This window comes from Cydia splendana, chromosome 12 (assembly GCF_910591565.1).
Source record: "Cydia splendana chromosome 12, ilCydSple1.2, whole genome shotgun sequence".
Classification (NCBI taxonomy): domain Eukaryota; kingdom Metazoa; phylum Arthropoda; class Insecta; order Lepidoptera; family Tortricidae; genus Cydia; species Cydia splendana.
In genome coordinates, this window is record NC_085971.1 from 3,585,880 (window position 1) to 3,601,784 (window position 15,905).

The following is a 15,905-nucleotide window of genomic DNA, read 5'->3' on the forward strand; positions in this document are numbered from 1 at the left end:
ATATTGGGCAGATGAAAAACCACCCTAAGCTTTTATAATAAGTGCCAGGTAAATTATAGCGCTCCTATGGGATATGTATGTAGTGTACTCAGCGAGCTATGGAAAGGGCTATGCTCGGAGTCTCTCTGAGGGATCGTATTCGAAATGAAGCCATCCGTCAGAGAACTAAAGTCGTCGACATAGCCCACTGGATTAGCAAGCTGAAGTGGCAGTGGGCCGGTCATATTAGCCGTAGAACCGATAACCGTTGGGGTAGACGAGTTCTCGAGTGGAGACCACGCATCGGCAAACGTAGCGTAGGACGCCCTCAGACTAGATGGAGCGATGACCTTCGCAAGGCAGCCGGCAAGAGCTGGATCAGAGTTGCCGCAAATCGTGCTCAATGGCGTGCAATAGGAGAGGCCTATGTCCAGCAGTGGACGAGAGTAGGCTGATGATGGGTATGCTTCCATACCGTAGTATGGAAGCATCATTACCTTGCTGGTCATCATGAGTTCGTGGTACACGACGTAGTCGGGCGAGTCGCCGAGGCCGAAGAGCGCGGAGGTGGGGTGTAGGTGGCACGGCATGCCGGTGCGACTGTTCACGTACTCGCCTATACCCTTCAGTCGGGCCGCTTGCTGGAAGTACGCTGTGGACAGTAGGGAAAGGTTATTAGTATAAATGTTTAATCGATCGTTTGAATCAACTGGGGACCTAATATAGATATAGTCTGTAATAAATTAAGATCAATCCTAGCCAAATTAAGTATTTTAACACATTCAATACCACTAAGTGCTACGGGTTACGCTCGTAGCGCGTAGCCACGGTTTCGTCGTATGTAGCGCGTAGTCGCTACGAACAGTGTACCCGACAGTCGGGTTCTTGGTGTTGAATGTGTTAAAGCACAAGCTACCATATAAAACTATAAGACTACTGTATTTGGCGTTGGCAGACTCGGTTATTAGCTATGGGTTATCAAGTTATGGTAGAACGTACAAAACCTACCTACAAAGAATATATGATATCCAACTAAGACTGATTAAAACCATAGTACCATATAAAATAAAAACTAAGTACAGAGAGAACTATGCCCTATTGTTTAAATACTGCAAAGTAATGAATGTATTTGATAAAGTTGATGCAGCAATCATTAAAGAACAATCTCATCAAATAACTCACCTGCAAAAATTAGAGAGATCTCATAAATTGCGTCAACTCCAGAATTTACAAATGTATAGGTAAAATTTTTTGAACTGATCTTGTTCACTTACCTGTACTAACAATGGCATTGTTCTATTACAATCCTATTATCTGCTTTTGTTCTCGTAGGCGCCAACCAATTTACTTACAAAATAAGTTAGAAGTACATTGCATGTATATTGAATTCTAAACCTTATTTCTTGTTGAATGGGGTTAAAATGGTCTAAAAAGATAATATCATATTCAATCTTTTGGAAAGTCACATGCACCTTAGCCACGACAGGGACGTATTCTGGTGTTAAATAAAATATGTAGAAAGATAAAAATGTATAATTATTATACATTTTAGTTAATGTCCACTTGCACTCGCATTGACCCACGGTCGCCACATAAATATTATCAAGTCCAGTAAAAAGTAGCCAGGGTCGTTAAAATCACAAGGTACAAAATCCAATCGAAAGCAGGGAATGTATATATACTTGTATATATTTATATATGTGTATATGTCTTTGTGTTCGTACAGGTACGTAATTGTATCATCAAAGTATACCACATATTTTTGCACCGCCTACAACTTATCTGCTTTGCCTAAAGGTTGACTGGTAGAGAATGCCTTATGGCATTAAGTTCGCCTTTTGTACAGTGTGTTTTCTTATGTGCAATAAAGATTAAATAAATAAATAAATAAATGTCCGGTAAAACTTAGCCAAGTTGCGTAAAAGATCAGTAGGAATTGAATAAGAACACATGTACTGAACGAGCGAAAGCCAGTTAGACAGTAAGATTTAAAACTACAATCATATCATAATGTGTCCCACAATTTGATAACAGGCCAGGTATTTTTTTTTTATTGGTGTCTCGCTCGCTCTTTTATTGCAATTGTAGTTAGGTATAGGTCAGAAAAAATTACCACTAAATAACATTCCGACATAAACAGATAAACCACGTGCTTATCAATTGCAACAATGCGAGTACGACCCTGGCGGCACATCTGTTATCTCTAAATGCAAAACGTGTGAATGTTATTCTTACCTTCAAAGCATTTTTATCCTTATGGTAAGACTATAGAGCCGAAAATATAATGGAATTTTATGGTATCTCATAGCTGTTTTTCTACTGAGTGTGTTCTTTTTTAATTGTCGATGGTTGTTAAATGCAAAAAAAGTTAGGTTAGCCATTATTTAGTTAGTGTATTTTGTAGTCTATTGTTTAAAGAAATAGAGTCGTTAATCTATACTAACATTTCAAGGCGGTTATAATCTGCTTTTACTACGAGGTGGTTATCCTAATTTGTGGTTTACCACTCAATGGTATTGTATTCTTGAGACTATTTGAGTAAACTAGATCAGATCGTTGGATTCACACTATACACGGTGCCAAAGGCAAATAATGTATATGGCAAAAGAACTTGTTGGTATATTCTCCCAGATACATTAAATAAATTACCTAAGGAATTAGTACATATATTAGAAAATATAAAACCATCGCAAGTCAATAATATTCTAAAATAATATTTCACAAATGACAATGCTCTGGCAAATATACTGGCAAACAAACTAAAAAAAAAACAATAGCTAAATTAAGGTAAGTAGATATTTGTTTATATTCTGAATTATAGTTAGGTAACAACAAAACGCGAGTTTAGTGACCGCGCACATAATCTCATACTAGAGATTTTGCACACATATGTATGTAGATTTAAGTACTTTTTTGGGAAATAAATAGATTTAAATTTTTAATTTTTTTTTTAATCCATTCAGTACAAATTGGGACTTAGCGGAGAAAGAGTTTGGAGTTTCCTAATCGATAAAATAAGGAAACCTCGCCATTTTGGCGTCTCAATTCAGATTGAGCATTGGAATTTAGCGTGGGATTCACACCAATAAGGTCGTAATATTTTTTGAAATACCTCGCCTATCGCCCTATCCTAAGCCATATTTTTATTATTGGAAACTGATCGGCGTTTGGCCCTAGGGTGGTATTCCGCCTGCCCAATTTCTTGGTCCAATGTGTAATTTGTCTCACATTTTGCTTAATGAGAGAGTGAGACGTGACATTGGACCAAGATGGACAGATGGAATACCACCCTGATGGAAAGTGAAGATAGGGCCTACGATGGAGCTCACCGGTTCAGTTAATAGCCCATTCACTCTTGCTATAAAGAGATCGAGGTCATATTTATCAGGGAATACAGATGGCGGTATCTCAAAGTCAAATGAGTTGGAATTGAAATGGAATTTCAATTTATGAAATTTTTGGAAAGCGCTGGTAGCCTAGTCGTAAGAGCGTGAGACCCTCAATCCAGAGGTTGCGGGTTCAAACCCCGACTCGTAACAATGAGTTTTTCGAAACTTATGTACGATATATAGTTGATAGATAATTTACCTGAACAGATACATTTCCGCACAGTGTCCCAGTCTGTGCCGCACGACTCCAGAGGGAGCCTCTGCGCTTGCATGATGTCTTTGAGCTGTTGTCGAACTTCGCGCACTTTGCGCATCGCCTTGCCGTGCACGAAGTGTTCTGTGCACCAAGAGCTTGAGTAACTGGAACACAAGGTTATTTGATTAACACATTCAGGGCCAAGAACCCGACTGTCGGGTACACTGTTCGTAGCGACTACGCGTTCCGTACGGCGAAACCGTGGCTACGCGCTACGAGCGTAACCCGTAGCACTTATTAGTGGCAATGAATGTGGTAGCACAATGTAGGTACGAATCAATAATTTGTGCTGATTCCTACTGGAGAGTTAATACAAACTCTTTTGATTTATAAGGAATGCAAGTACATATTTAACACTGTTAAGTTTTAATATCAGACACTTTTGTCTCCTTAGAAGTATTGTATATAATAGCTAACTTTAATGGGATTTAATCACGTATAATTAAGTTTCAAAATTACCTCCGTCGTTTCGAGAACGATATTGTCCCCGTGGTGTTCGGAGAAAGACTGGCTGAAGTTGAGATCAACATCTTTTACAAATACAAATGCATTTATTTTATTACTTTTTTACAGCTGTTCTTAGGGATGGTCTAATAAAACATGGTCTTCTATTCCCAGAGTGACACGGGCCTACGTCACAATAACATTGCCACTTTATTGCAACATAACATGTTACATGGGTACATTATACCTATGGTTAATAAGTTAAAATATTTCTTTATAATTTTCATTTATATGTTTTTTATCTTAAATTTTACAATAACACGTCATTTTTAATTATTCGTTAGCAATATCTTCCGATTCACGAAAGAAATTTCAGACGTTCGGGTAATTCTGTTTACATTACTGGCAACACAGGATAGCGCTGTCACATTTGACAATTCGGATCTAGATTACTTCATGCCCTGACCGTCATCCTTGTCGAACGCGTGTTAATTGTTATTTCCTTCTCGCTCAGTGTCAGCAGTCGCAGTGTTTTCCAAACTTTTCACGTCGTAAGCTTGGTAATTAATGTGTAACTGTGAATTAGTTTTTCAAACGTTTGTCTTGTATAGATAAATAAAGTTTAATTTAATACATTAGATTTGTTTTATTTTACTATGTTTCTACATGAATAACTTAAAATTAATGCCGTTAAAATAATTTTCACCGTTGGTTAAAATTCTCCCACATTTTAAAGTTTGAGAACCTGTAAACAGCATGATGACGTAGGCCCGTGTCAGTTAGGTCATACGCGAATCTCGGAATAGAGTACCAGGCGGAGTATATTATTATACCATGTTCTTAGGTAGGTATAATATAAGGGTTAGATAGGTAATTAGTCCATCTTAGGTAAACAGAGTAAGTTGGTAAGTATTTATCTAAGCATTCTACAACAAATTGTGTAAGTAATGAAAAAGGTGCGGGTACAGCTGTGTATGTTTTTTTAAATATGTACCTACCCCGCACTTGCGGCCGATTCGAACTTTAAGATACGCCAATTAATAGATCTAGGAACGATATGGATTAGATATGTCAGTGTCAAATGTGACATTTCTTCAAACAAAAAACAGTTAGTCTGATTTATCAAAACTAGGGTTTGTAATCCGGATCCGAAATGTATGAAATTATCCGGATCTGGGTCCGTCTTGAATACTAGGGATGTCACTACATTAACGATATTCGGTGTTCCAACCGGGGAAGTTCGTTTTCGCTTACAAGGGGTCATCCATTAATTACATCACACGTTTAGGGGGAGGGAGGGGGTCAAGAAAATGTGACATGTTGTGACAAGGGGGAGGGGGGAGTCACAAACTTTGTGACGTCACTTTAACTTCATCAGTAACAAAAAATATTTGAACTATTTTATTCGCAGTACGGTTAAAAAACAAGTTATTGGAACGACGTTATTATTCGTTTAATTTTCTGTCCCAATCAGTTTTGGTTTATAAAATTACTATACATATTTCTTTTGTGAAAAATATTTTGATAAAATACTAAATCAATATTTGCCGATATCGTTGAAAAAATGTGACGTCACACCAGGGGGGAGGGGTCTGCCAAATGTGACCAAGTGTGACAAGGAGGGTGGGAGGGGTCAAAAAACCTAGAAATTCGTGTGATGTAATTAATGGATGACCCCCAATTACTAATGACTGGATTCCATCGTGAAAGTTTAAATCGGTGAATAGTTTACTTGTTAGATTTCCACTGGTTGTACAGATGAAGCAGGGTGAGATGGTCGGACTCGGGGACTTGGAACTTCTCCTTGACCGCATCAGCTTCCTCCTCCCGCCCTTGTGGTCGGTAGAACACGGACGGCACAGATAACATTGACACTGGAAAACAAGAGCACGGTAAATCACAAGTAAACAGTGCGAGGGGTCTTGAATCATAAGTTACGTTTCGTTTAATGAAGTCACATTTTTGCCCTTGCATGGTAAAATAAAAGAAAACCGGTGAAGAGAGGCCACCAGATGAGATGAAACATTGTGACTATCTGGCAACACTGCAAGTAAACCAACGCGACTGATGTGTACGGAGCATTCCCAATACCTGCCAATGCCCAAATTTAGATTAAATTTGATCTGTATAATAATCCAATATTATTATGGAATAATATTAACATCAATAAATTGCTCTGATAATTAGCTTAAGATAATATTTATGTAATACTTACGAACGTTCATAAGTGCTTGTTGCTAGGCCTACATGAATAAAGTATTTGACTTTGACTTTGAGATGACGGCCCTTGAGTAATTTCAAGGGTTCACTTCGCCCACGTCTAGCTCAAGCAAGCCATCTCCATGGTCTAATAAAACATGGTCTTCCATTCCCAGAGTGACACGGGCCTACGTCACAATAACATTGCCACTTTATTTCAACATAACATGTTACATGGGTACATTATACCTATGGTTAATAAGTTAAAATATTTCTTTATAATTTTATAATTTTCATTTATAAAATTATATATATAGTATTTTAGCTTAAATTTTACAATAACACGTCATTTTTAATTACTCGTTAGCAATATCTTCCGATTCACGAAAGAAATTTCAGGCTTTCGGGTAATTCTGTTTATACTACTGGCAACACAGGATAGCGCTGTGCACATTTGACAATTCGGATCTAGATAACTTCATGCCCTGACCGTCATCCTTGTCGAACGCGTGTTAATTGTTATTTCCTTCTCGCTCAGTGTCAGCAGTCGCAGTGTTTTCCAAACTTTTCACGCCGTAAGCTTGGTAATTAATGTGTAACTGTGAATTAGTTTTTCAAACGTTTGTCTTGTATAGATAAATAAAGTTTAATTTAATACATTAGATTTGTTTTATTTTACTATGTTTCTACATGAATAACTGACGTAGGCGCGTGTCAGTTAGGTCATACGCGAATCTCGGAATGGAGTACCAGGCGGAGTATATTATTATACCATGGCCATCTCAAGAAGGCTTTACGTGCACGAATATACGTATAAGCTGCTTATAAGTTCTACACAGCAGCGATATCCACGACATCAAGTATCGTGTCGGGCGTTGTATGCACAACATCGAATATCGTTGTAAGAGTCAGTTTGTTTTTAGGGTTCCGTACCCAAAGGGTAAAACGGGACCCTATTACTAAGACTTCGCTGTCCGTCCGTCCGTCCGTCCGTCTGTCACCAGGCTGTATCTCACGAACCGTGATAGCTAGACAGTTGAAATTTTCACAGATGATGTATTTCTGTTGCCGCTATAACAACAAATACTAAAAACAGAATAAAATAAAGATTTAAATGGGGCTCCCATACAACAAACGTGATTTTTGACCAAAGTTAAGCAACGTCGGGAGTGTTCAGTATTTGGATGGGTGACCGTTTTTTTTATGCTTTTTTTTTGTTTTGTTTTTTTTTTTGCATTATGGTACGGAACCCTTCGTGCGCGAGTCCGACTCGCACTTGCCCGGTTTTTTTAGATATTCGTTACTTACCTACGTTAAGCATACATGGAGGTTAGGATTGTACGAGTATGTCTTTCAGTGAGAACCAATACGAACTTCGCTAAGCGCCACTTGCACCATTCCACTAACCCGGGGTCAACCGGTTAAACCTGGAGTTACCATGGTTACCAGTATTTTTTGACACTGGGTTAGTGGGATGGTGCAAGTGGGCCTAAGTCACTTACCTACGATGAGCACCTCCTTGCTGCAGCCCATGTCGGCGGAGACGATGAGCATCTTGCACTGCGGCGGGTCGAGCGGGAACTCCGCCATCTGCCGCCCCAGCGCCGTCAGCGCGCCCGTGCCGTCCAGCGCGCCCAGGATCCACAGCTGGTACATCGAGTTCAGGATCGTGTCCTGACAACAAAACAACAATAGGCTAGATGACCATTTTTCATTTATTGTATCAATCGATCGGGCTTGTTTTTAGGATCAAATGTCAATATGGGACCCAATGCGTTAAGCGATACAAAAGTCAGAAATAGTATTCAAAGTTCGACAGTCGTACTTCACTCGTGAAACGCTCCTAGCAAAACGATAAGTGAACGTGACGTCAAGGTCACTGAGAGTCCATCTTGAAGTATGGACAAAACAAGAATTTTTGTTTCCGGTGTAATATTGCGTTTATGTATATAGTTGCCATACAATCTTGTTTTGGATACAATCTAAGGAATCGAATGGTATCCTTACTTAATTCCTTTTAGGAAGTTAAAAAAAAACTTAATTTTTGAAACTTTCAGGTCCTGTATTTTTGTATTATTTCCATATATTATTTTAATATCCACATTATTGTGACAAATTGCTCATTTGCCATCTATTTTACTAGATTTTGTTATAAAATTCAACATGTGTCATCATCCCTATTGAAATAAAATGAAAATTTATTCACGAGAACATATGGTACAGTAGATAATATTAAGTGTACATATTGACCCATGTATGTTCGGCCTTATGGCATGTGAAAATTATTTGTATTGACATAGTTCATGCATGTCAAAGGAAGTATTGTAAGTTAGTATCTATCTCTCTCTCTTCCTTCCTTGCCGTATCCGGCAATGGCGTCTCCATCAACAATTTTTATCCGGATTATGAAATGCCCTAATGTGACTCGCAAAACCAAACTTTGTCTTGAAGATGCGGTCACACGATGCGCAATGGAGTTGTCCAGTCGAGTTGCGGGTGTATGTGTAGGAGGGCTTAGGTCGCGTCTTGCGGATATGACGCTTAGCATCTAGGTTTGGAAGTTAGTATAGTCAGCAATCAGCATCAAGAGTAAAAGTATCTGCCACTACAGTTTGTGTTCATAAGTATCGATGTAGTGCATAATTGTTTTCCATCGTATTTCCTCGGAAACGTTCGTATTTGTCATGCTACTTCAGTCAACGTCAAGTACTTTTTGTACTGAGACTGACTGAAATAGCAAGACACGTATGTATTTACGTTTCCGTGAAAATACGATGGAAAATAATTATGCACTACATCTGTATCTGTCTGTCTAATTGTTCTACTAGCTATATTTATTTTTGTTAAGTCATTAAATAATGGTAGATACTTTTGACGCATAGTCTGAGTCTGACTGTACCTGTGAGATCAAATTATGCTCAGGCGAACATGTGGCGATATATCCAAAAAGATTTCAGCAATTTTCTCAGAACTGTAGAGGCGAGTAGCTCGTGCGTGTACTGGCGTTGTGTGCAGAGTCCTTAACTAACCTGTGGTGGTGGATCCATGAAGTGGAAAGTCAACAGATCCTCAACTCGCAGTGATTTCAGCAGTAACAAAGTATTAGCTAAGTTAGTGCGCTGGATCACAGAAACTGTAGAGGCGAGTAGTTCGTGCGTGTACTGGCGTTGTGTCAGGCCTATGGAACTCTCCGCGCGAGCTCGGATTTATACCTACGAATTTGTTACCGTTCACGGTAGAAAAGCAAGCCAGTTGGTTGCCACACGCGCTCACGCACGCACGTTACCGCGCGCCGCACTGACAATTTTTACGATAGTTACAAGCTACGTAGGTACTATTGAATTTCTTTAATTAAACATGTAATATTTATTACGACAAATGTATAGATATCTATCTATTTGAAATAGGTAGCAAATTTTTAATTTATTTTGGTAAATGTTTATTTTAACGACAGTAAGTTAACTTTACACCGGAGAGTACCTACTTACCTACTCATTTATGGCTTAACTATTGTGTAACATTAATCTCTATCTGGTTTTAAAGTACACGAAGTTTTAAAACTAATTCTTGCTGGGATCATTGCGCGGTTTATAAAACGGCGTAAACACTGCGGTTATTGCAGGGGCATATGACCTTTTAAAATTAGTATTTCGCAAACACTAACGCATAAACGGAATATTAGGTATAATTTAAGATTTAGCTTTCCTGTTATTTCATTCCGCTGTTTAAGTTGGTATTTATTTATCATTTCGAAGCGTCAGCAACCCTAGCGTTGTGCCGGTGCGCGCGGTGCGGGGAGCGGCGCGCTGAAGGTCACTCCATTGTATTTTTGTGTAGGTATCAAAACGGTAGGTATTTGCGTTTTCTTTGAGAGATAAGTATCTGTTCGTAAGAACTATTATATAATCTGTGGTTGTGTGTAGAATACTTAACTAACATGTGGTGGTGGATCCATGAAGTGGAATGTCAACAGATCCTCAACTCCCAGTGATTTCAGTAGCAGCAAAGTATCAGCCAAGTTAGTCCGCTGTATCTCAGGCACGGTGGAGACGAGTAGCTCGTGTGTGTAGCGGCAGTAAACTTTTAAGTTAACCTAACATGTATAATGTAGTTAACTCACCTGTGGTGGTGGATCCATGAAATGGAACGCAAGCAGATCCTCAACTCCCAGTGATTTCAGCAATAACACAGTATTAGCCAAATTAGTCCGCTGTATCTCAGGCACGGTGGAGGCGAGCAGCTCGTGCGTGTACTGGCGCTGCGTGTAGAGGCAGAAGGCCTTGCCGGGGCCCGTGCGGCCGGCGCGGCCGGCGCGCTGCCGGGCGTTGGCTTGACTCACTGGGTAGATCTGAAAACATTATTATATTCCTTCAATTAACAGTTCGATTGATCATTTACAACCTAATTATGCGATTATTTTACAAATTTTGTGCTAAAATGACACAAGTTAGGGCAATCAAACTGTCATTTTAGTGTAGGAATCTGGGATAAAAAAAAACAACAAAGATTATACCACGTGTCCCAAAATTCAACGATAAGCTGGCACCAGAAGATGGACCTGCTCATGACTACTCGAGGAAAAATAAAATAAAAAATATATCTCAATTTATTATGGAATTATAAAAAAAATAGAAAATCGACACCCCTAGTGGTATTTTTAACGACCATGTCTACATTTTTTTTTTCCTCGAGTAGTCATGAGCAGGTCCATCTTCTGGTGCCAGCTTATCGTTGAATTTTGGGACACGTTGTATAGACGGAAAGTAATATTGTCAGCATCGAAATCAAGGAGTTTGAGGTAAAAGTGAAATATAGATGAAAGAAAACCCCCCTCTTTTGAGCGTCGGTGTCTAGTCAGCGCAATGAAAAATGGCGTCACTGCGTAGTTGCGCCAACGTTGCGCCGAGCAGCAGCCATACAGTTGACTAGACGCCGACGCTCGGGAGAAGCTAGTGTGGAATGCCATTGGATCGTACCTGTAGTGCATCCATACCGATCCTAGGGTTGTACACTTTGAGTTTACAGTAGCCGCAGTCGATCACGTACATTATTCCGTCCACGGTCAGTGAGGTTTCTGAAATCATATATCACATATAAACAAAAATTACGACTTAATCCAGCTGCTATTATAATTATAATAGCGGAATTCGAGGATACGATGTAAGAACAATAATCACTTCGGTTTTAATAATTCTATTTCTCTTTTTGAATTTTTCCTTAACCCTTTAGGCGCGTGCTGAAATATCTTGGCCCGTAGGTCTGCTGGTAATTGAGAGTAGATTGCAGCACCCATGCAGCACCCTAACTGGAGTAGTTATATTATGATCAGTACTTACCAGCAATGTTGGTGGCGACGATACATTTCCTTAGACCTTGAGGCGCGCGCTGGAAGATCTTGGCCTGCAGGTCTGCTGGTAATTGAGAGTAGATGGGCAACACTGTCAGAGGAGGGGCGCTGTCCAAGTCAGCTAAGCGCTCCGTCAGGACCTGGAAAAGGAAAAAAAAAGTATTTCTTGGTGGGTCTGTCTAATTCTGATTTGTCGTGTTGAAGGAGTATGCCACCGACAGTATCGGGTAGATTTTTTAATACTTCTGACAAAACTTGGAAGCTAAAGTTTGCTCTAATTCTACAGAAAATTAGTCTTTCCTAACAAATCAGAAAGAAACAATCCAATAGGGTATTATACTGTATTTAAAATAAATTATTTTACACCATGCATGAAATAAAGCACCAGATAATTATTAGAAAAACACAGATAGGAGTTATTTTTAAACACAAGTTATTTAATAAATCGGATAGAAATATAAAAAGTAGGCGAGTTGACCGTGACGTCACGATGTAATGTTTCATATAAATTCCATATTAGCAAATCGTTTTGACAGTTCTAAAAAAGTAACTGATTTGACTAGTAGGAACCCTACTAGGAGTCTAGGTAGGGGAGGAGCCTATTGAAGCCTTATTATTAAAAATGGCCAATTACTATTATGTAGGTAGTGGCCAATAATAATAGTAGTCACAATATGATTGATGTAAAATTGTATTGCATTAAAAATGGTTTGGCGAACACGAAATAAGATTTGAATTTAAAGTTAGTGCTTGTCAAATTACTTTCAGTTGTATTATGACCCTCAAACTGTCCATATTGATTCTGTTTAAAAACAATATATTTGTTGGCAAACGATTTATAATTAATATTCACCTCGCAAGTCACTTCGATGTCCTCTTGACCAGGCATGAATATAAGGATATCACCTTCATCCGGCTGAAGGTGGATTTGCAGGGCCTGGAACAAATATACAGACATTATTAAGGTGCTCACTGAAAAAAGCACTTTAAAAATATACAAATATTATTAAGGTGCTCACTGAAAAAAAACACTTTAAAAATATACAAATATTATAAGGGTGCTCACTGAAAAAAAAAGCACTTTAAAAATTTACACAGTTAATACACCGGAAATACGTCTGAGAACAATGTTGACAAAGGTTTATTTGAGCCCGGTGTGCGTAATGAGAATCACAGTATTGCGTATGTACATGACAAAATCTCTGTTTGTACATAATCTACCCGCTTCCCTAGCTTAACTATATCCACTGAGACCACGCTATTGACAATAGATATACTTCGGTGGTAACTCGCTTCTAATGTAACTTTATCCTTGGTTTGTTATTACCTATACTTAGAAGCAGTTTATTGTATTTAAATGTCTAAATATATATATTCTGTTTTCATTTTTCTGATAATGTTTATTTATTCATTATTGCACAGTACATGATAGTACAAATGGCGGCTTTAATGCCTTAAGATAAGGTATTCTCTATCACGCAAATAATGGGCTAAACCAGAAAGATAAAGTTGTATATGAATTTCTGCTAGGATATAAATAAACCGGTTTTCATTAAGTATACTTATCTTTCTGGTTTAGCCCATTATTTGCGTGGTAGAGAATACCTTATCTTAAGGCATTAAAGCCGCCATTTGTACTATCATGTACTGTGCAATAATGAATAAATAAACATTATCAGAAAAATGAAAACGGAATATATATATTTAGACATTTAAATACAATAAACTGCTTTTAAGTATAGGTAATAACAAACCAAGGATAAATTTACATTAGAAGCGAGGTACCACCGATAAAAATTCACAGATTTCGTGCCTCACACGACTATCGAGCACATTGGAAATGAATCTACGAAATTCGAAAAAATATTGTCGCTGAGCGACGAGAAAGTCTGGATTAGGAAAAAGTTACAAAATAAAACTACAACGTTGAATGATAATTATTTTATTCTTAGATTAACACAATTATCCTGGACATAATGCATGTGAACAAACAAATTGCATAATTTCCACACGCGTATCGAAGTTTGAATAATTGTCGCCGTGGCGCATAAGTATAGGTACATATTTCATTTTTCGATTAATAAGCAGGATATATTAATGTTCAAAGTACAAGAAAATTATTACACGGCAAATCCGTAGTCAACTCGAGAAGTGGTAGCCACATCGCCGTTATCGTCACTCGAGTCTTGATCGGCAGCGGCCCATTTGCTGCAAGATATGAAATTTTCTTGACAGCAGTTTGACGCGACGAGAGATGACCATAACAGCGCGTGCCTATGTTGCACCAAACCTGAGTTCCGCTAGGTACAACCAGGGTTCAGCATCAGCTCTATCTTGGGTACTACTCTCCTAAGTGCTCATCAAGACGAGTCGGATGACCAAAACAGCGTGTGCCGTGCCTATGTTGCAACAAACCTGAGTTCCTTTAGGTACAGCCAGGGTTCAGCATCAGCTCTATCTTGGGTACTACTCTCCTAAGTGCTCATCGAGACGAGTCCGATGACCAAAACAGCGTGTGCTTATGTTGTATTAAACCCGAGCTCCACTAGGTACTGCCAGGGTTCAGCATCAGCTATCTGCTAGCAGCCGCCAGCAACATGCTGAGGTGAGACCATTTCGTGGCACTTTTTCTTTTTTATGTTTCTCTGTATAAGTTTTTATTTTGTGTTTGTGCTCACGAATAAAATTATTTCTATTTCTACCTCTACCTCTACATCTACCTCTACCTCTATTTCTACCTCTACTTCTACCCCTGCCTCTACCTCTACCTCTACCTCTATTTCTATTTCCACCACCACAAGAATGCATAGATTGTCGAAGAGTGCGTTATCTACGCCCGTCTCAAACAGGATAGATAGAGTTAGACCAAGAAAAATCTGCAGCGATTTTGATAGCCCACGCAGTGCAAGTGTTATTCTGCCGTCATAATCCCGATAATTCACAACAAACACCGATAACGAACTCTGCGAAACATGAAGTCATAAATGTCATGTAAAAAATGTCGTTCTGACTTTTTGACTATTTTAAGGTTAGGCTACAGGGCAAACCCTTAACCCGATCGTCTTTGTTTTAGGCTCAAATTGTAGCTGACTAAATTGTCCAGAGCCGTTTTTCTCATATTTTTGATATCATTGTTCGTTTCCAAATTATCGAGCACTAAAATCAAAAATTCGGAAAAAAAATAATTTTATTTTCACTAATTCGACCATAACTTTTTTCGTTTTTGACTTTCTCGAATAATTATTTTTGCACCTTACAGCTGTCGTGATTATGCGTCTTTTGAGCCTATTTTTTAAGGCTGCTATTTAACTGATCACCAGATTTAGTAAAATTTAATACCAAAAAAATCTACTTTACCACCCTAAAATAATAAATGATCACCAAAATTGTAACACCATTTTAATGTGAAATGATTACCAATTTTATTACATTTTACTATCCTATTAAAGGAAATGACACCAAACTAATCATTATTAACCCAAAAATTGTAAATGATTACCAAATTTCAAACCCCATTTTAATGCGAAATGATACCCAAATTTTTACATCTTGCTATCCTATTAAATAAAATGACACCAAAATAATCATTGTAAACCCAAAAATAGTAAATGACCACCAAAATTAGAACTCCATTTTAATGTAAAATTATAACCAAATTTTTTAATCTTGCTATCCTATTAAAGCAAATGACTCCAAAATAATCATTGTAAACCCAAAAATAGTAAATGACCACCAAAATTATAACCACATTTTAATTAAAAATGTGCAAATATTTAATATATCGTTATCCTATTAAATTAATTAATCCACCTTTTTCTAACATAACCTAACCCACTTTTCTAGTAGCATTTCGTTTCTGTATGGGTTGCAGTTCAAACCTAACCTAACCCACTTTTCTAGTAGCATTTCGTTTCTGTAAGGGTCGCAGTTCAAACCTAACCTAACCCACTTTTCTAGTACCTAGCATTTCGTTTCCGTATGGGTCGCAGTTCAAACATAACCTAACCCACTTTTCTAGTAGCATTTCGTTTCTGTAAGGGTCGCAGTTCAAACCTAACCTAACCCACTTTTCTAGTAGCATTTCTTTTCTGTAAGGGTCGCAGTTTAACCCACTTTTCTAGTAGCATTTCTTTTCTGTAAGGGTCGCGCTTCAAACCTAACCTAACCCACTTTTGTAGTAGCATTTCTTTTCTGTAAGGGTCGCAGGTTCAATCCTAACCTAACCCACTTTTCTAGTAGCATTTCGTTTCTGTATGGGTCGCAGTTCAAACCTAACCTAACCCACTTTTCT

The 15,905-nt window shown here is 38.3% G+C and overlaps 1 protein-coding gene across 6 annotated transcripts in view; it reads right to left on the minus strand.

Moving 5' to 3' along the window:
- LOC134795296 (pre-mRNA-splicing factor ATP-dependent RNA helicase PRP16) overlaps nt 1-15,905 on the minus strand; it is a 159,970-nt gene that overhangs the window by 2,209 nt on the left and 141,856 nt on the right. For all 6 annotated transcript variants that reach the window (XM_063767107.1, XM_063767105.1, XM_063767106.1 and 3 more), the window contains 8 exons: nt 12,468-12,551; nt 11,604-11,754; nt 11,244-11,341; nt 10,388-10,615; nt 7,770-7,941; nt 5,801-5,942; nt 3,568-3,728; nt 477-631 (listed from right to left, as the gene is read on the minus strand). In XM_063767107.1, coding sequence (XP_063623177.1) covers nt 477-631; nt 3,568-3,728; nt 5,801-5,942; nt 7,770-7,941; nt 10,388-10,615; nt 11,244-11,341; nt 11,604-11,754; nt 12,468-12,551 — 1,191 coding nt within the window. The remainder of the gene's footprint in view (nt 1-476; nt 632-3,567; nt 3,729-5,800; nt 5,943-7,769; nt 7,942-10,387; nt 10,616-11,243; nt 11,342-11,603; nt 11,755-12,467; nt 12,552-15,905) is intronic.